This window comes from Zonotrichia albicollis, chromosome 10 (assembly GCF_047830755.1).
Source record: "Zonotrichia albicollis isolate bZonAlb1 chromosome 10, bZonAlb1.hap1, whole genome shotgun sequence".
NCBI classification, from domain to species: domain Eukaryota; kingdom Metazoa; phylum Chordata; class Aves; order Passeriformes; family Passerellidae; genus Zonotrichia; species Zonotrichia albicollis.
Genome location: NC_133828.1, coordinates 13673135 through 13693119, shown reverse-complemented (window position 1 = coordinate 13693119; position 19985 = coordinate 13673135). Strand labels below are relative to the sequence as shown.

Below are 19985 nucleotides of genomic sequence, written 5' to 3'. Positions count from 1 at the left end.
GCACTCAGTGATGCAGAGGCAAGGGATGGCAGTGGGGGAGGAAGTGACAGCTCTTCCTGAAACACATCCAATCCAACACTACAAGTGACATTTTTTGATTTGCACATTTAAATTTGCCTTTGTGTATATATGTCTCTCTCAGTGTCTAAGAGTTACTGAATCTGACCTCAGTGTTTGGAATCCTCTGGATCTGGCTGCTGTATTGCCTTTGATTGATCTGTCTCAGCATTGTGCTGGTAATGGCTGCATGATGGAGCCGCATCAATGCCCTCCTTTCAGAGGGATTGATAGGAACGTGGCAGAGCGCACAGAGCTGAGGGCAGGGCAGCCTCAGGGCCTCTGATCCAGCAGGCACCCAAGTCAAAGGCAGATACGTGCAGGAGAAAAGCCCTGGGTTTTTGGCATAGCCCACAGGAAGCTATTAGAGGTGTGATGTAAGTGTGGGTGGTAAAGCACCTATTTCTTTTTGTATGCATTTTGTGGAAGTAAATTTGTGTATGTACTTGGGCTGATGCCTTGTCAAGGCTGTCCTAGAGCAGAGGCTAGACAGAGTTAAAGAATGAAGTAAGGATTTATTAGGAGGCCTCAGTGGATGCACCTTGGGCAGCACAAGAGCCCAGCCAGGGTTACACCCAAGATGGACCAAAATGGTCAAAAAATGGACAACTGGTCACGGGGTCTCTCCCTTTTGTAAGTTTTGGTCCATTTGCATATTGGAGTTAATTGTCCAGTTATAACTTTAACTTATGAAGTCCCATCCTTCTTGTTTTTCTCTCTTCAACCCACCATTGTTTATGCTCTTGGGCCTGAAATTTGGATCATTTGTCCTTGGTCCCCAGTGAGAAAAGGAATTGTTTTGTCCCCCTACTCTGTGAATAGAGCTCACCATCCCCTAAATGAAGCTCAGAGTTACACACTAAAGCAGCACAGAACCTGAAAAATAAAGCTAAGACCCGAGGAATAATTTTTCCCTTTAGAGGCTTGACAAGGCCTTACCTTTGTTGAGTCTCTATTCTAAATATTTACTAATAATAGGTACTTAATTACAGATAAGTATCTAAGATAACTATCTCTCTACCTCTGGCAGACCAGCTGAGCCCTGTGCTTCTGCCAGACACAAATCCCACACTGTTCTGGAGGTGCTCCTGAACCCACCTTGCCTTTGGTGCAGTCTGTGGTGCAGCATCCCACAGCCTGAGACCACTGAGTTTTGATGTGTTCTCCCTGCTTCTTGCCTGTCCATGTCCCTTCTCACTTGCTCACACAGAGCATCTTTGGTGAAGACCATGGAATTATTAAGAGTGGAGAATGAGACCTGTAGGTTTTGTCAAGCCAAACATTTCCATGTTGTGTGAAATGTGTGATGCAAAGGGACAGGATAGTGTAATCCTCAGAAGCTCACTCTGAAGTGGGCTGACAGGGAAAGCTTTGGACTGGACCCAGTGGTAGAGCACAGGATGTGTCTGACTTGCAGTGAAACATGGGAGTGGCAGCCTTTTCTTTGCTCACTGGGAAGTTGTGGTCAGCTAACTGGGAGAAAGCTGTGAGGAGAACTACAGATATGCTGCAGCATTCTCTGGGAACCAGCAATTCAACACAATCCATTTTATTTGAATTGCAAGAACGTCAAGCTACAAAGGTTTTGCTTTTTGCATTTAAAATGCTTCTATTTTTTCAGTAGTGCAGTCAAATTTAACCAGTCAAATTACATAATTAGGGATAATAGTGGTGAGCATTGTGAAGCATCTTCTACAATATGTCTTTATATACAGTGACTCAACTGATTAAGTGCTTTCTTCATTATATGCCAAATTCAGATTTGTAATTGGAGGGGGTTTGGATTATCCACACTGTTATTTGATGAATTATTTTTTTGACAGATGAAGGGAAAGCATTTCCTGAAATCCTATTACCAGAGCCTCAGGACAGTGTCTGTGTCCTGGTGGCAGACAGTGTTAAGGACAGTAACATGTCATATCAGAGGGACAAAATGTAGCCCTTCAGTGAACCCAAGCCATGTGGGATGCAAAGGGACTGTGGAGAGCTGTAACAATTTCCCTGGCAGGGCACAGCAATCCCATTGCAGGCTGGGCACTTTTGGGGTCATGAGGAAGGTGGGTGAGAGGCAGCTTAAGGCAGATCCATGAGAGACCTGTGAGGAGGAATGAAGAAGTGGCAGTGTTGATGTGAGGGGCTGAGCAATGTGGGGAAACAGACTCAGGAGCAGGAGGCTATGAGGAGCGAGGCAGGGGAAAAAGGAAAATTGTAAGATAAGCTAAGGACAATAGAAAAAGGTCCAGTTTTATCTGCTGATCCAGAGACAAATCAGTTTTTGTGTGATGGCAGATACTACCCCAGAAAGGAGGGGATTCAGACAGCAGAAAACAACTGAAGAGAAAACTGAAAGAGACCTACCACATAACAGCTTGGAATGTAATTTATCCTAATTCATCTCTTTGTTTCAGGCCTTGTAAAGCTGGACTAAATGGGTATTTGGAACAGACTTATTCCTCTGACCATCTCCTCTTTTAAACAAGCATATTTCTATAAGGTGCAGGGAGTGTGAGTCTGAAAGACTGCCCTGTCACAGCAATAGTGCTTGATCAGGGTCCCTTTAGGTTAGCTATGCAAAAAAAACCCCAGAAACGTGTTGAAGGCAGGAATTGTGCTTGTTTCAGCCTCCTGCTGTGTGTCAAGGAAACAGTCTGTATCCCACTGTCTTCCATAACCTTGCCTTGCAGTAGCCAGTCTCCAGGTGAAGAGGATCGTGTTCAGAGCCCTCATCATCATGGTGGTTAAAAAAATCACTGTGGTGCTTTGTTGTGCAGGCTGAGGGCCCTCAGCCCCTCTGGACTAGCCTGGAGCAGAATGGCAGCTCCATGTTTGGGGTCACCAAATGCAGCAGCCTTTGCAGGCTGAAATGCACTGAGAGTTATACCCTGCTCCCATGGTGTGCCAGTGGTTTGTTCCCTCCTCGGGTGACATCTCATTTAATCTCCTTTTCCTTCCTGTCTCTCTTGCCATACAAGTGGTAATACTCTGATGGCACTGGCAGTAGACACACAAACAGGCCTTCTTTGTATGGAGGCATTTTTGTTCTTTCCAACAGGACTGCTTTTGTCAGAGCTTTGCTTTTCATTTGGCTGTTTGCACTGGCTGTCCTGCTGCTGCCCAAGTCCTTGTGGAGCTGTAAGCCCCCTGATAAGCTCCCTGAATGCCTGTTTCCCAAAGGAGCCTCCCAGCCTTGTTGTCAGATGTGCATTTTCAGCAAGCAGCACATCTTGAGCAGTGCAGACCAAATGCACAGAAGGATGTAAAATCAATGACATTCAGAGCTGAATGTGACTGCTGGGTTTGTCCCATTTCTGTTATTTATTTTGCAGAGCTGGAAGAAGGTATCTTACTATGTCACTGATGGCTCCCATGGGAAAGAAGCTGTTAATTAGGCATTTTGATCTTCCCTTGCCCAGGAAATGTGACAGTAATTATTGTACACCATCCTCTCTGCCAGTTTAGATACATGCAAACATATCAGGCATCTTAAAGTTTTCTACTCTGTGTTAAGTGGAGTACAAGTGTCATTTTCTGGGACGTGTTACTGGAATATTAGACATACTCAAAGTGTGTTGCTGAAGTTTGTGTGGGTGGGGGCAACAGAACCCCTCTGTAGAAAATGCTGAGGGTTTTACTATGCTCTGTTAACCTTGTTATAAAGGAGTAAAGGCACAGAAATTCTATCTTTTCACATTTCCTACCCACAGCTATCTTCTCCCTAAAATAAAAAATGTAAAATATTCAATAACTACTATATAGACCAGTCTCTCTGGGTTTTTCTGTGGCTAGCCCTATCAGTAAATCCAGTAAGACATCTTTTCTTGTCCAGTCATGATCTCTCTAAGGGGCTGGCTCTGCCCTCCCACCTCCTCTTAGGGCTTCAGAAATCAGTCAGTGATTGGCATGTCTTGGTAGGAGCTGGAGGGTCTGGCACAGTTGTGGGCAGAATGCAAAAATGGACTGTCTGAAAGGGAGCAGGGTGAGATAACCTGGTGTGCAGGTGCTGTTGGTTCCCATGGCTGGGAGTCAGCCACATAGAGAACATCAGCCTTTTTTAGAACATGGGCTTTTTTAACCCTTAGCTGCTCTGGGAGTGTGTGATTCAGATCTGCTTTTGGAAACTGTATCCCAAACCAGGTGCAGTAACACTGTGAGAGCCAACTGCTGCATTGTACCACATCAGTGCTGCTTTTGGCCCAGAGAAGGCATCCACAGCCATTTCCTTTGGGCTCCCTGTTGGTGTTTCAATTCACTTGGCTGTTTCCTTGTGACAATACAAGCAGTGCAAAAGCAGCTGTGCTTCTTTAAGAAGTGAGTGCAGAGTGCCTGTGAGTGTGTTGGCTTGGCAACCAGCACGCACTTAATGCTGTCAGTGCTCCCAGAAAACATAATCTATAACCTCAGAGATGTAACAGGGAACAACAAGGCTGGGATATGGAAGAAGCATCTTTCATAACATGTTTCAGCCACACCTTAGTTTAGACTGTGTGCCATGAGCTCTGTTTGTCAAAGTTGCCTTTTGGGAACATCTGCAGCCCTTCTTGGGGGACTGCTGTGACCAGGAGAGTTATTGCTGCTGAAAATGTCAAATACTGAAGGCATTCTGGGACTTTCATTTTTGCCTTGTCTCTGCTTTTTGCTTGCCTCTGCCCTCCCTCCCCACCATCCATATTTCAGTACCTGTTCTAATGAGGGCTGTGAATGCAGATTTCCCTGTCTCTCTTGGTCAGATCTCAGCCATCCAGCAGTGGCATTAGCTGAGTGACTGGAGGGGCAGCTGTGCCCAGAAAACATTCTAATTTATGGCTTGTTCTGCTGGAGTCCTCTTCAGTTTATAAAGTGTGTGGTAGGCAACAGCTTGTGCATTTATGAATTACATAAAGTAGACAGGACTTGTAAAAGGCAGGAGAAAAGGCACCAGGGTGGAGAGAGCTACCCCAGGTGAGCCAGGACAGAGCCATGGACAGGTGGCCCAGCACTGTGCAGGGCTGTGTGCCACCTCCCCACAGGTTCTGCCCTCTGGGCTGGGCTCAGCTCTGGCCCTTGAGAGAGGCAGAGATGGCCTGCTTCAAAGGCTCATTACTGTTGTGTTTAAAGGGTCTATCAGGGTCTCCATCACCATGATGGCATCATAAAGGACATTCAGAAACACTGGGCAATATTTGGCACTGAGCAGCTGGTATTGCTGGGGACTGTGCCAGCATATAATCTTCCATTCCAGTTTTGGTCTGAGGGCAGAAGGATTTGGAAGAAGGTTCATTACTAAACAACAGAGCCTTGTTTTGCAGGTACACAGCTACTCTTGTTTCAGGCAGAGCTGAAATGGCACCATCTCCTCCAAAGTCACCTTGGAAGGGAAGCAGCAGGTTCTTAGGTGACAGCAGGGGATGTGCTGGTGAGCACTGCTGGCCCCATTTCCAGCTCCCTGGGTGATGAGGGCAGTCTTTAACCCACTCAGCCCCACATTTCACAAATCCTTCCCTCCCGTTTTTCCACTGTGGAAGCTCAGGTGTTGGGTTGATGCACTTCCCAGCCCAGGACAAGGCATCCCCAGGTCCTGCCAGCACACAGGGTGGACATCAGCCCTTCCTCACGCACTGGGCACGGGTTGAACCCTTGGTGGAGAGGAGGTAGGTACCATCACATCCCTCACAAAAATGAGAGTCACACAAAGTCTCCTCCAGGCTTGCTGATTCCTTTTCTCCCCCGTTGCCATGTCAACGTGGCCCTGCTCAAAGTGAGATCTCTTTCTAAGCTCCACTGAGAGAAAGTATGTAGCCTAGGAGATTATTTAGCATTCAGGAGTGCACAGGCTCCCTGTGACGTCTGTGAGCCACAGTCAGGCTGGCTGACAAAGGAAAGGAGGATTTAGTTTTTCTCCTCTTTTCCTCTAGCATTTGCTTCTCAAGGTTAAGGGAGATAAGGAAGAGACTGCAAGCACTTTGTGATTGGGACCTCACTCTGTAGTGCTCACTGAGGCACCACTTTCATAGAAATGAAAAGAAAATATTACTTTGGGGTATATTTTCTGTACAAAGTATGAGAGAGATACATTTCCAGATTCCTTGATTTGACTAACCATGATTAGCTACTCTCTATTAAAATTGGAAAGCAAAGGCAATCTGGGTTTTAATTTGAGTGAGAAACTCAAAGGAAATAGTAGAAGGAAGCAAGGAGACAACCTCCTGTCTTTGTCTTTCATGCTGTTTTAATCTGTAAGGTTACAATATAGAGCAGAAACCATCTCTTCTCTTGCTGTATTCATATCCTGGGCAAGGACAGCAAAACTCAGTGTGTACTAATGTTTTGGTTAGGGTTTTTTGTTCTGTGGAGTTGCTACTAGTAGATTAATGCTCACTTGAAATTCAGTCCTTATAATGGTAATACAGATTTGCTTGCCTTTGCCAGCTGAAGAGATGGAAATCAGCACGGAACAGCTGGCATTGGCTGGCAGCTGAGCACTGATGATCAGTCCTGTCCCTACCAATGGCTGATCTGGAAATTCAAAGACACTCCAAGTGAGATGTCTGTGTGATGGTGTTTCCGCTGTTATTTGTTCTTTGCGAGATTCTGAGCAAAATATTTACATTTTCTCTGCTGTTTCACAGACTGACTACAGAGCACAGTAAGTGGTGCTTGGAAAACCTCTTCTGAAGTGATGATTTAGAAATGCAGTTTTGGTTGTTTTATGGGGTTTTGTTATATTGAGGCATTCCAAAAAGTGCAGGAAGCTCAAGGCACCCCAGCTGTGTACATTAGATCATGGGAGTGAGCCCTTCTCCTGTGTGTGGAAAGTAACCGTCCAAAACTTTAGTTTTAGTTGCATGCAGTTTTATTTTATGGACAATACCTGAAAGATATCATTAGCTCCAGGGCAGGAAAACCTCTTAGCTGCTTCTCAGAATCATTTCACTCAGGACTAAGAAGATTGAATAGTCCATGAAAATCAGATTCTCTGGGAAACACTATGCATTTTGGGAGGGGAGAATAAACCCCAGGTACTTTGCTTTTTGTTTCTATTTCCTTCAGTGAGACTAATTGATAATGACACATGATCAGTTTGGTAGAGCTTCCAGCAACCCCTATAACCTCTGGCAGTTAGGATAAAACTGATTTACAGTCTGGTTCTCTGCCCATGCATCTGTCCAGACAGATAATTCTGCTCCTCTTTATGAATGTATCAGCTGCCAGTGCTGTGAAGATGTGGCAGTCTTGCTGCTGTACTGAAACTGCTTTCATCCACAGCCTTGCACCACGTATGGGGAGAGGAAATAGGATTCACTGGTGATTGTTCCTTTTTTACCCCAAATTCAGAGTATGTGCTGCATCTGGGGTAACACAGCCTGCAGAGGTTGTTGGTGAGCTGATATTAATCCCTACCTGTTCCTGTGTATGAGTTGCTTTCTTTTTCCTTCCCTGTCATCCTTTCTCTCTGTTTGAGAATGTCATCCTTCTCAACAATTGCTCTGTCAGCTCTTCCTTCTCTTTCTCCTTTCTCACTTATGTTGTCTCTTTTTTTTAGTCTTGTTCTCTGTGTGTGCTCCCAGCTTTATCCCAGCCATCCAGTGTAGCTCCTCTGCCACCTGAAATTTCCACAACTGCTCCTCATTTTCAGCACACTAAGGAGCTCAGCCTCTGGATGCAGCTCTCCTGGAGGCTGCAGTGCCCCCAGCCCTGGTCTCAGCTCTCCCCCAGCAGCTGGACTTCTCCAGCATTGTGGCTGCAGAAGCTTGCAGCTATTTAGGTGCCAGAGAAGACAGCTTTGACAAAAGTGCAAGGGATAGTTCAGAAGGTCACTGAACCATAGAACGGTTTGGGTGGGAAGGGAACTTAAAGCTCATCTCATTCCAATCCCAGGCTGCTGCAAGCCCTGTCCCACCTGACCTTGGACACTTGCAGGGATGAGGCAGCCACAGCTTCTCTGGGCAGCCTGTGCCAGGGTACTGAAGCTGCACTGAGGGCTTGGATGTGCATCTCTCACCTTTTCCTTCTCCAAGAGAAGGTGCACGTTTCTCTTTCCTAATCACATTGCACACAGAGCTGTGAGCTGGCAGTCCCCAGGAGTGGGCAGGCAGTGGATGGGAGCAGGGTTCAGGGATGAGTCCTGGGCAGAGGCAAGGCTCCCTTCAGCTGAGGCAGGGCCAGAAAAGAGGGGCAGAGATGGGAGAACTGCTGACCTTGGCTGAGAACTGCTCTGAAGGCTAATCTGTACATGACACAGGCCACTGCCTGTCTGTGGGGACACTTGCACATGCTCCTTTGGAAGGATGCAGCACCACTCCTCTGTTGGCAGGAGAAACACCCCTGCCTTGGTACAGGTGCAGGCTGGACTGGGAAGCAGGGCTGGGGAGAGATTAGCCATGCAGCTGCTGCTGCACTGCAGAGCTGGGCTGGACCAGCAGCGTGGGCACTGAGGTGAGCAGGGCATGGCATTGCTGCATTTTGTGTGTTAAATATCCCTGACGGGTTAAACCAGCATTCTCTTGGCATTGACAGGTTAATCTTCAGTCATCCTGACCAGGCATGACTAAATCCCACACAATATGTGCATGGGTTACTGTTAATTTTAAGCTTAAATCCAGCAAAGTTTCTATAGCACATTATGAATCCTTTCTAAAAAACATCAGAGAAAGCACTGTAGAGTGTTTAAAATCATCCCAAAGGAGCTAAAAATGAACTTTAAGGGATGCATCACCTCCTTCTGTAGGTGGTTGATGCTTCATTGACTTTTGTAGAGGTTCTTAAAAGTCAGTTTGTTTAAAATGTTAACTTGTACTGAAGCCCAAAACTAATATTGATTTAAAAGTGACTTACCCATTATGTGCATTTACTCACACTGAAAGGATTAAATAGCTGGTTCTTTGTTTTGAAGCCAAAGTGGTTTCTTCTGTGTGAGTCCTAGGGAATTAATACTTTAGGGGAAAGGTAGATATAGCTGCTTTGTATGTGCAGGTGTTGTTCTGAGCTGATGCCAAATCTCAGGAAAGGCAGTGGGACATCACTGCCTTGCCCTGGCTCTGGGTTTGGTGTTGTCAGCTTCAATATTGCTCTAAATTGTGTTGCCTGGGCATCAGACAAAACAGAACTGATAGCTTTTTCCCACCTCTGATTTGGCTGGGAAATGCTGACAGTAAATATTTTGTTCCAGGCAGTAGAATTAAGAAGATGGACTCAGGGGATGCACAGGAAACAAATATTGCAGTAATGAGGACTCATTTTTAAAGTGTTGCATTATTATACTGACATTGGTAAGAGTCCTTTTTAACAGACTTACATATTCCAGAGGGGGCTGAGAAGGGGACTGATCCCTTGGTGTTTTGTTCTACAGCTGCTTGAGTGTAGCAGAGGCCTCTGCCTAATAAATGTGCTAGGGAGCCAAAGGGAACCAAAGGAAGGGCTCACTGGAGCTTTCAGAATGGCTCCTGGTTCCTGGCATGAGTCCCTTTAGGTTTTGCACTGTGTGCCTTGGAGATTTGGATGATGTGTCCAGCTCTCCCAGTGCAGAAAGCGATCAGGGAAATTCAGTCAGAGCAGGGGAGCTGAAACACACACAGAACATGTGGAAGCAATCCAGGGACAGGCAGCCTGAGCTTCCCTGCTGCTTCCTTGAGTGCTGCAGAGCAGCTGAGGGTGCCCAGGAAAGCCACCCTGTGTTTGTGGCAGAGCCACAGGCCAGCACTGCTCAGCTGCAGCCAGGACTCCAGCTGTGCCCCACATTTACTCTGATATAAAGCAGATAGCACAAGAATCAGAGAATCACTGAGGGTGGAAAAGACCTCCCAGATCATCACGTTCAAAAGTGTTCAGGAGCTGGGTGGTGGTAGTTCAGATTTACAATCTAGAGTTTAAGGACAGCAGAGGAGGGACTGTTGAATACCCCAAAACACAGAGGTATAGTGCATTTGCAGTGGGGCTCACCAGGGTATGAAGCTGCTGAGCCAGGTACTCAGCTGTAGCTCACCTGTTCCTCCCCTTCTCACACAGTGACTGCAATACATCTTTCACCAACATTAATCTGAATATTTGTACCTTGGGAATCCAGTGCTTTAAACCGTCAAAGCTCTTTCTTTCCCAAAACACAGACCTTTTCTGGCCTGTTCTGCTGGTTAGCTGGTGAATCCTGGTGATTAAATTAATCTGTCGCTATCCTCACGGATGCTGCAGTAGCTTAAAGTCAACGAGTTTATTAGGGAAATGATACTTGTCTGTTCTGTTGTGGCTGCATTTAATTTAAAAGCTGATGCTCATATTATTTGCCTTCATAACTCCTGCCAATTATTGTTAATATTGCCAACATCCAGATCAAGGACCTACTTACAGCAAAATATTTACACTCACAAAAGCCGTTTGAAAGCCAGTATTTGAATTCTGCAAAGCTACGTTATGGCTTTTTTTCTTCAATCTCAAGCACTAATCTGTTGGCACTTTTTGGGGTTTATATAACTTATTCATAATACTTTGATAGCTGCTGTGCATTTGTTTTTTAATCTGCATGCAGAAAGGCAGTATTTAGAGCTGTCGTCATCCCAGAGATCAAGTCCAAGGTGTATCTTTGCTTTTCCCAAATGCACTGGGTAATGCCTGCATCTTTTTTTTTTCCTCCAACATTTCAGTAGTCTTGAGTGAAACAAGTCATCCACCAGCTTCCAGGAGAGCTGTGCATGGATTCAGGACCTGTCCTTAGGGCACTGGCTAATGCCTCTAAACAAATCGAATTGCTATTTGCTTTACAGCCCGGCTGCACTCAGAACTGCAGGACCCGGGGGGGAAAAATCCATAGGTCCTGTTTGGCTTTTCAAATCATCACAGACAGCAAATAGCCATTTTGTATCTTCTCTTTCTGCAGGAATATGTGGGGTGTTTTGCCTCACAAGGCGGTGCAGGTTGCTTTGTGCTTTTGTTGTTGACTCGATTGCACTGTGCCAACAATTAGTGCTGGTTACCTTGGAAACTGCTCTGAATCCCACTGAGGATTTTGACAGGCACATCTTGACTGAAATTGCTTTGTTTTCACAATTCTGCAAGTATACATATAGCTAATCCTTTTGTTGTGCTCTGCCTGTGTTCTTTCCTTAAAATGTAGCAAAATTAATGAAACATATTATTTTATCCTTTCCATCTCATTGCAGCTTTCTTTAATCCTTCTTCTGCCTCAGTGCTCCAGGAACATTAATTACCCTTTACTTTAACTGAGCTCGCTGCTTTTTCTTAGTAGGTGTTTGATTGGTGACCCTATGAATGTGTGTGAAGTTTTGACACAATTTGCATTCTCCTTCTTTCTGTTCCTCCTTCCTGTCATTCCTTTTCCTTGGTTTTCTCCTGGAGCAGAAGGCTCTAGAATGCTTAGGAGATGCATGAAAACAAATAAGAGCAGGGATTCTGCACGCTTCTTATCAGGCAGTTGGTTATTGGTGTCTTCTGCTGAGCTGCAATCCTTTATTTGGAGAATTGGTTTGAAAGTGTTCACCTTACCTCTTCCTAGAACAGGAATCCTTCCCTCTGCTTTCTAAAAGAACAGTTTTATTCCCTCAAGAAGGATTCTTTCAGTCTGGTGCATAATGCATCACTTCAAAATATTCAGCCCAGAAATGAGAATGACCATGCAGTTGAAGCATGGTAAACTTTGTTTATGCCTGAAACAAGTTATGCTTTACAGAGCCCAGGTGGCATCTTCTGTGGCCACAGGACACTCAAGGTCTTGCTGCCACCCTGGTGACATTGGGTAGAGCTGTTGCCAGAAAGAGGAAGGCAGGAGGCTCCAGTCTGGGAAGACTGTCCTGATGAAATTGTGGAGACGTGATATGCATTTCATATTAGGAGGCACTGTCCCTGTTGCTGTGAAATGGGCTCTCAAGGTGGGAAGGAGCACTAGACAAGTGATCTTGTTGAGTGGCAGTCATGAAATACAGGTGACTGCAGGCAGGAAAGGAGAAGAGCTGAGGAGAAACACTCTGATCTGACTGGAGGAACTCTGGCCTGAGAAATCTCTGACACTGTCACAGGAGGTGACCAGCAGGCTGTTCTCAGGGCAGGCTGCACCAGCTCCCAGTTCACTGCCAACAGGATCCAGCAGGATCCTTGCATCAGTGCCAGTCACACACCTGTGAGGCAGGGAGAGGCTGTGAGCCCTGCCCATCCTGTCAAAACCAGTCCTCAGAGTAATCATTGCACAGAGGGACAGGGGAGAGAAGATAAAAGGCGTTGCTGGATGAAACAAAACAGCTGAACAGTTTCACCTAAGAAGTGGTGTTCATAGCAAACTCAGCTTCTCCATGAGCTGAGTCTGAGGTTGTGGTAGGTTAAAAGAGAAAAAAGTGCTAGAGGCTGAAGGACAACCATTAGAAGGGCATGTAAAGAACAGACATCACAGATGTCTCACAGATCTGATTTTTGCTCTTGCTTTTATATTTGCAGCTTTTAAAAAAACCTATTTTTTAAAACTATTTTGTGGAAATGTTTATGTCAGGGCCTGAAAGCTCAGACACCTATTTTAAAAGACTCTTGCCACTGTCTGTATATCTGTCTCTGGGGCTGGTAAACATGTCTGTTATAAAAGTTAATGGAATGGAAAGCTGTCATGGGAAATAGAAGTATTGTAGGTAATGTGCCAGTGGAGACATCTGCAGTCCAATGACAAATGCAGCAGGATCAATAAGGAACCAAGGAGAGCGTTGAAATTACATCTTGGCCTGGTACAGGATCTGATCCCAGATACTGCATTGTGCTGTAGCCAGTCTTTGGCATGTAACCTCATTTACCAGCCCCTGTCTGAGTCTGGGAAGGGGGCTCAGCTGTCAGGAGGGAGTGCAGGAATGATGAATTTCAGGTTGGAATTAACCTGCTTCAGTGTAATTCTCAGTGCTGGGGTGGCTGGGCTGGGGATTATTGGGCAGCTCCTGTGCCTGTGGGTGTACTTGTGAGGAGGGCAGCAGCCTTCTAAACACAGCCAAAAGAGAAGGCTTTGGCTCCCCATCACAGCTGGTTCAGCATCCTCTGTGCATCTCAGTACCCTGGAAGGGGTTTGTGTCCCCAAGTCATCCCTGGGACACAGAGATTCCTGATCTCCTGATTTGGTGTGCTGGGTTTGGGAGAAGAATTGGGCTGGCTTCTAAAACCAGGAGCACAGAGTGCTTAATATGTTAGAGTTTTAACTTTGGTTTAAATTAGTGTAGTGCCCCAGACAGGGCTCTGTCCTCTGTTCCTGCCACAGAAGAGCCGTGGCACTGGCAGCAGCTGGGCAGAGCTGACCTGGCAGCCCTGCTGGAGTGACCTTTGAGGGAGCAGCAGAACTGCCATCCTGCTATGTCAGCCCTGGCCTCTCAGCTCAGCCTGCTCCCTGTCAGGGCTTTGGAGAGCTCCTGCTGAGGGTTTTCACTGTGTTTTCTCCCTGTTATGGACATCCCACTCAAGGGTTGCCTATACCTTAAGGTACTGAAGGTACCATGAACAGCTGACATCTTGGTAAAAGATGTTTTACTCTCTACAAAATGCAAAGAAAAGGCATGTTGCTGTTCTCTGTTCTGCTGGAGGTCTAAGGTAAAGCTATGCTCCTTGTTGCTTTTAAGAAATAAATCTATTTGTTGTAGCTTGTTTTGTATGTTGATGCTGTTTCTGTGGCATGAAGTAGAGTCAGAGAGAGTCTGCCTGTTTAAAGAGAGGGAAAATAAATGTCTACAAGCAAAACCATGTCTAGTGAATAGATAGCCCAGCATCCACAGCATTCAAGCTGCCTAATTTTCCCTTTTTTTGGTCTTGTTTTGTTTTTTTGTTTGTTTGTTCTTTATCATTAGGCTGCCTTGAACTTTAACTGAACCATAAGAAAACTATGAAAAGTCTCAATAGCAGCCCTGTGAGGATTTGACTTACCCACTGGATCTTCTATTTTTAGTGTCCATTAGTACACAGAAGTCTGTCCTTTTGCAGCAGTCATGGATGGCAAAAGCACTGTTCTGATGAACTGCCCATGCCCCCTGTGTCACCCAAAATATCCATCAGCAGAGTGTTCAGAAATAAGCCTTTCTTGATTAAAGAACACTGCCAAACAAAACAAACTGAACAAAACATACAAGCCTAGAGGCCATTTGTATTTTTATTTACTTATTTTGCGTAGCCTGAAATAGAAATGTCTATTTAACAGGAGACAACCTTTCACCCTCCCTCATAGCTCCCTGTGGAGCATTATCTTTGTCCCAAGCAAATTAAATCAGGAAGAGAGCTGAGAGGGTGAGAACTGCTTTCTGAGCTTGTAGAGCCCATTTGTGGTAGACAACCAGGCTGGATGGGAACAAGTATAAATTCTATTAAAAAGGAGGCAGTTTTTAATGATTTATATTTACCCTGCTGAGAGGAGGGTTGTTTGGCTCATGGAAAGCAGTTGACCAAGGGGATTTCCTTTAGATATGCTCCAGGTACTAAACCTGATATAGATTTGCATATTCTATATGAAATTAATTGGAGCCTTTTGTTAACATTTTCATGTGAACATAAGCTTCAAAAATGGATTCTTTTAACAGTCTTCCTCATTGTGTCTTGATTTGTTCATCTGAGCCAATAGTACAGTCTTGATGATGTTGTGATTAGCTTGGTGGACGTTCTGACAGGAGGGCCATGTGTCACATCCTTCAGGTGGCAGGAGTTGGTGTGGGGTCCTCCATAGCCATGGCACTCAGTGAAGCTCTGTGCTGTCCTCCATGCTCACTAGAGCTGTCAGAGTGGTGCTCTTTCCTGCTCTGAAAGAGCAGAATGTGAACAGGGATACACCGGCTGTCCAAGTTTGCTTTGTGGAAGGGCAGTTTGTCTCTCCCCAGCCCATGGGAGGTGCTGCAGCACGCTGTGGTGTGGGGAGGGCTCCAGGAGCAGCATGGGCCTCGCTGCAGATTCCTTCTCCAGGTTTTCCCAGCTCGTGCTTTGCGGGCTGCCTGTGCCTCACAACACAGGGAGCTGTCAGGACCTGTAAGGTTTCCACATTTGTGTCCAGACCACTGGTCTGCAGCAGCACCATGTGAGAGTCTGGGAGGTCTGGGAAGTGTCTGCTTTGTGTTTCTCACGCAAGGAAGGAACCAAGAGGTGGCAAGAAGCACCCCCAGCTTCCAGCAGGTGTGGAAGCTTCCCAAAATGAGGTGCAAAGCCCCAAAATGAGGTGCAGGCCCCTGAAAGGCAGCTGGGAAGATTGCTGGGCTTTAAATCAATATCCCTGCTCTTTGATCTATAGGACTGGCCACATGCATGACTTGATTGGTGGGGTTATGGTGCTCCATTTGATCTGCTTAACCACAGAGGGGACTTTGATCTCATACTAGGGATGTGTTGTTAAACAGAAGAGCAGAACTAGAGCTGCTATTCATATTCTCCTCCTACAGGCACCTTTATCATATGTAGCCTCATCTCAAAAAACAGTTGATTTATTTCTTCCAATGTGGAAGGTTGCCAGAACTTCTCATCCCTGACAGTAGGAAAGCAGCATCTTTAGATTTTTAATCTGTATTTATCCTCAAGTTTGTATCCATGTATTTCAAATGTTTTTGCAAATTCATGTTTTTCAAATCAGCTTGTTTTTTTCATTGCTTGGTAGTTGTTCTGGTGTATTCCTCCATCCACTTTTGCTGTTGGCAGCAGCCAATGGAACTGTTGCAGTAACTGCCCTCCAGGTGACCAGCCAGGAGTGCAGTGAATTGTAAGGTATAGATACCAACAATTAGGAATGTTCTTTGCCAGTGGGTGGGGATTTTAATATCTCATTAAGTCACTTGTGTAAAAGTAAGATTAACCTAGCACTTTGGTTTTAGACAGACATGATTGTGATAATTTACATCTGTTTTTTGGGAAAATCAATTGGCTTTTCTAAAGGACAAATGGAGAGGAATAGCTTCACAATAAAAATACAAGGGAATTCTGTAAGAGTGACTGTGAAAATAAATCATTATTAATCTAATGGACAGTCCCTTGTCAGAGTGGTTGCTGTAAAGTTACATGTAGGGCATTGATTTAAACATACTTGCCCTTCCCAGGCAGTTCTTGCCTGAAGGATGTGGTAATGAGTGAGCAGAGCTTTTATTCCTGCCCTCAGGATGGTGACTAATGGGGGCTCTGGCAGGAGCAGGGTGTATTGACCTCTGCCATTACAAACCTCTGTCTCCACGCAAGGGCTGGAGAAGCAGTGAAGTTTTGCTCTGTTCCCAGGTGTGCCCAGCTGTGCAGCTGGTGGGCTCTGACTGTGCAGCTTGTGGCCTTCCCTGGGGGTCAGCTCCATCTGTGTTGGGAACAGCTGTCAGACAGCACTTGGATATAGCTGGAGAGGGAAGGGGGTTATTTCCACTGAGTTTGGCTGAGAGAGAGAAATACATTGATTAATGACTAAGGGAGAGCAGACTCAAATACAGATAAGAACCACAAACCCTTTGCTTTCTGAATGCTGCTGGACCAGCCCTTAACATCTTGATTTGTTACATCAAAGGGACCTGAACATCCAGAGGGGAGGAAACTTCTCTGGTTGCTTCCACATGCAGCTGCGTGCCTGATGAGATCTCACTGCACCTTTGAGTGGGTCTGGAGTCAAGCTGAGACAGTTTCTCAGTTTGGAAGAATTCACTCCTTGAGTGGTCCTACTTCTACATTCTGCTCACCAGAGCAGGCAGTTCTCAGCCCTTCCAGGTGTGCTGCAGCCTGTGGGCAGTGGGGAAGAGCAGAGTGTGGGTTCTGTGGCACCCAGCTCTGTCAAGCATGCAGTGCCTCAGTCAGCTCCATGCACAGAGCAGCTTGGGGGACAGCAGCAAGGAGCCCATTCCACCAAAAAAATGTCATCTCTGCCATCCCTCTGCATGGTACTCACACCTGCTGTTCAAATAAAGCTTTGTGTGGCAGCCTTCAAAGGGGTGAGGAAGGTGAAGTATTGATTTTAACCATGCAGGAATGTTATTTCGCCCTTCAAGCCCCTCACCAGCAGAGATGGCTGTCTGGGAAGTGCCTTTAATGCATATTGTGTGCTGCTGAAGAGGAATTAGAGTCCAAAGGGCATGTTGGAATGCAGCTAGCTTTGTATATTAAATGTCAAAAAATACATTACTCAGCTGCCCATTCTACCCATTTGCAAAACAATACCTACAGACATTTTTCTAGGCATTTAATAAATGATTGTCCTAAAATATTGCAGTTGCTGCATATTGTCCCTAATAGAAGGAACATTTAATTATGATGCTTTGTGCATCCTGGTTAGAGCAAGTTCCTGATCTTTATAAATACTTGGCATTTTCCACTGAAATCTTTGGAATATCTGGTCCTTCTCTTTTATTTTTAATGATTTCCTTGTATTTCAGGAAAAAAGATTACCTTTTAAGAATGGATTGAATCAGCCTCTGGTTTTTTATTGTTTAAGCTAATCTTTCTGATTTCAGAACACCATTCTGATTAGCATGCTTTTCTTTCTTTTTTTTCTGACTTTGCTGCTGTCACAGAAGAAGTGTCTGCGAGGATAGTACAAGTAGTAACAGCTGAAGCTGTAGCAGTCCTGAAAGGTGAACAGGAAAAAGAAGCCCAGCACAAAGATCAGCCTGGATCACTACCTTTAGGTAAAATGAGACAAAGAATGTTCCAGGTATCCTTGTGTCTCCAAATGTCTGTATGTGTATTAAAAAATGCAGTTCCAGCCGTGTATTCACATTGCTTATGGTTGTAAACCATAGCCACCACTGGATAAATGCTGGAACCACAGGATTATAGCAGGATCCTTATTCTTCATGGCCCTGTGACTGTCTCATTCCCTGTTTGCTCTAACAGCAGTTCTCCACCTTGGTTTTGACTCATGGTTGAGTAGTGTCCTGGTTTAGGACAAATTAGGGGAAATCTCCAAGAGGGAGCCCCCCAGAACAAAACAAACCTCCAACCACCCCTCCCCCAACACCGGGTTCGGGAAGGAATTTCTCGGAGGAGCAAAGTGGAAAACAAAACCTATTTATTTACAAGTAACAAAAGAACACTCCCCAACACAAGAAAAGAAAAGGGACCAGACTGTGTTGTGGAGGGCGCCGAATCTTCTCTAGCAGGCTTCGGGTGTCCTGGAGCTCGCAGGTCCGATCCGGAGCCGGTCCAGTATCTTGGGGGAGGGTAAGAAAGAGAGAGAGAGAACAAAAGAAAAAGAAAAAAAACAGCGCAAAAGCAAAAAGCAAGCAAGCAAGCAAGCAAGCAAGCAGCAGCTAGCCAAAGCCAAGCAGCCAAAGCCAAAAGCCAAAAGTGCCAGGTCACACCCCCCCCCCCCCCCCTCCTCTCTTCCCCATCCCGCCACAGCCAGACTGCCGGGGGGGGGGGGGGGGGTGGGGGAAAAGGCACAGCTGCCAGACATAACACACGATATTGGGATAAAGGCTGTCACCCCACGACACTCCACCCCTTATCCCATATCGTGAACATACAATAAAAAACATTCATTTCACTTACTCACACCTTTTGACACTTACGCATTCCTCTCATCTTACTTGCTCAAACCTTTGACACTTACAGTTTCCTTCTGTCTCACATTCAACAAACAATGACATTCATATATGAGTCTCATCCCACAATCAGGTCTCCCTGAGGTACACACCGTGTTGTTCCATCTTTCTGCATTATCCACCATGTATTACCTGGTCCTTGAGCAAAGACAATCCCACGGATGGGTTTGTCTGTACTCGAGGCAGGGTTGATCCATACTGTCTTTCCCAACAAACCTCTGACATGGGCCACTGGGGCTTTATCCCCATCTACTATATTAAGGAGCTCAGACTGAGCAGGACCCGCTCGGTTGGTGGAACCTCGAGTGTTAACTAACCAGGTAGCCTTTGCCAAATGCTGCTCCCAGTTTTTTAAAGACCCCCCTCCCAATGCCTTTAAGGTGGTTTTTAACAATCCATTGTACCTTTCCACCTTCCCTGCAGCTGGTGCATGATAGGGGAAAAGCCAAAAGTGCCAGGTCACACCCCCCCCCCCCCCCTCCTCTCTTCCCCATCCCGCCACAGCCAGACTGCCGGGGGGGGGGGGGGGTGGGGGAAAAGGCACAGCTGCCAGACACAACACACGATATTGGGATAAAGGCTGTCACCCCACGACAAGTAGCCATGAGTGTGTTTGGTGGTAGGGTTTGTCATCGTGTTGGTTGGGATTGTTTGTGTTGAGCCATGTGAAGGATCAACATCTGAAGAGGCAAAGATGGAGTCACAAATAAAAAGAAAGTGAGGCTTTGCTGGTTGGGTGGCAGCTGCTCAAATGGATGGAGGGGGCAGCACCTCCACAGGAAGCAGAAAGGAATGGGGCACTCCAGGTTGAGAGCACCAGGCAGAGTGAGGGCAGATTGTGGAAGAAGAAGTCACATGGTAAAAGCAAATTCCAGCAGTCTATACTGGAAGGGGTAAGAATGCCACTGGTCCATGCTGTGTCTCCATCCTCCTCTTGCCTCCTTTGTTTAATATCTCTGAAATATACATGTCTGTGTATCTATCTTATCCATCTATAAAAGAAGGTAGGTATACAGTCATTTGTACCTTAAGTGCTTGCTCCTTGCCAGAAAACTTTTGCAGTAACTCAAAACATGTCCACCAAGGCCAGAGAAAGGACGTACATCATCTTGAGGTAAGGAAGTCATGCCAGCCTGTCCTGGGATAGATTCTGCTGAGTGCACGTTCATTGTGATGAAATCAAAACAATGCCCTGCAGTGTTTTCCCCCCAGGTCATCTGCTTGTTTTGGTACAGTGCTTGGCCTTGCCTAGGAATGAAATAAGTCAATGAGTAATTTAGAATATTTGTTGGAAATTTGGTTCCCACGGTTTTTTGCTTTATTGAACTAACTTAGAACTGCAGCAGGGAGATGTGTTGCTTGGTAATTCCCTTCTTTGCAGAGACTCAGTTTTACATGGAAGATCTCAATTCTCCAAATCACTTCACTCAGGCCTGGGAGAGGCAAAAT

General features: G+C 45.7%; 1 protein-coding gene across 48 annotated transcripts in view; it reads left to right on the top strand.

Moving 5' to 3' along the window:
• MAP2 (microtubule associated protein 2) overlaps positions 1–19985 on the top strand; it is a 218760-nt gene that overhangs the window by 154142 nt on the left and 44633 nt on the right. For 46 of the 48 annotated variants that reach the window (XM_074548092.1, XM_074548077.1, XM_074548082.1 and 43 more), the window contains one exon: positions 17505–17618. In XM_074548092.1, coding sequence (XP_074404193.1) covers positions 17505–17618 — 114 coding nt within the window. The remainder of the gene's footprint in view (positions 1–17504; positions 17619–19985) is intronic. The other 2 variants (XM_074548096.1, XM_074548095.1) reach the window with 1 other exon arrangement.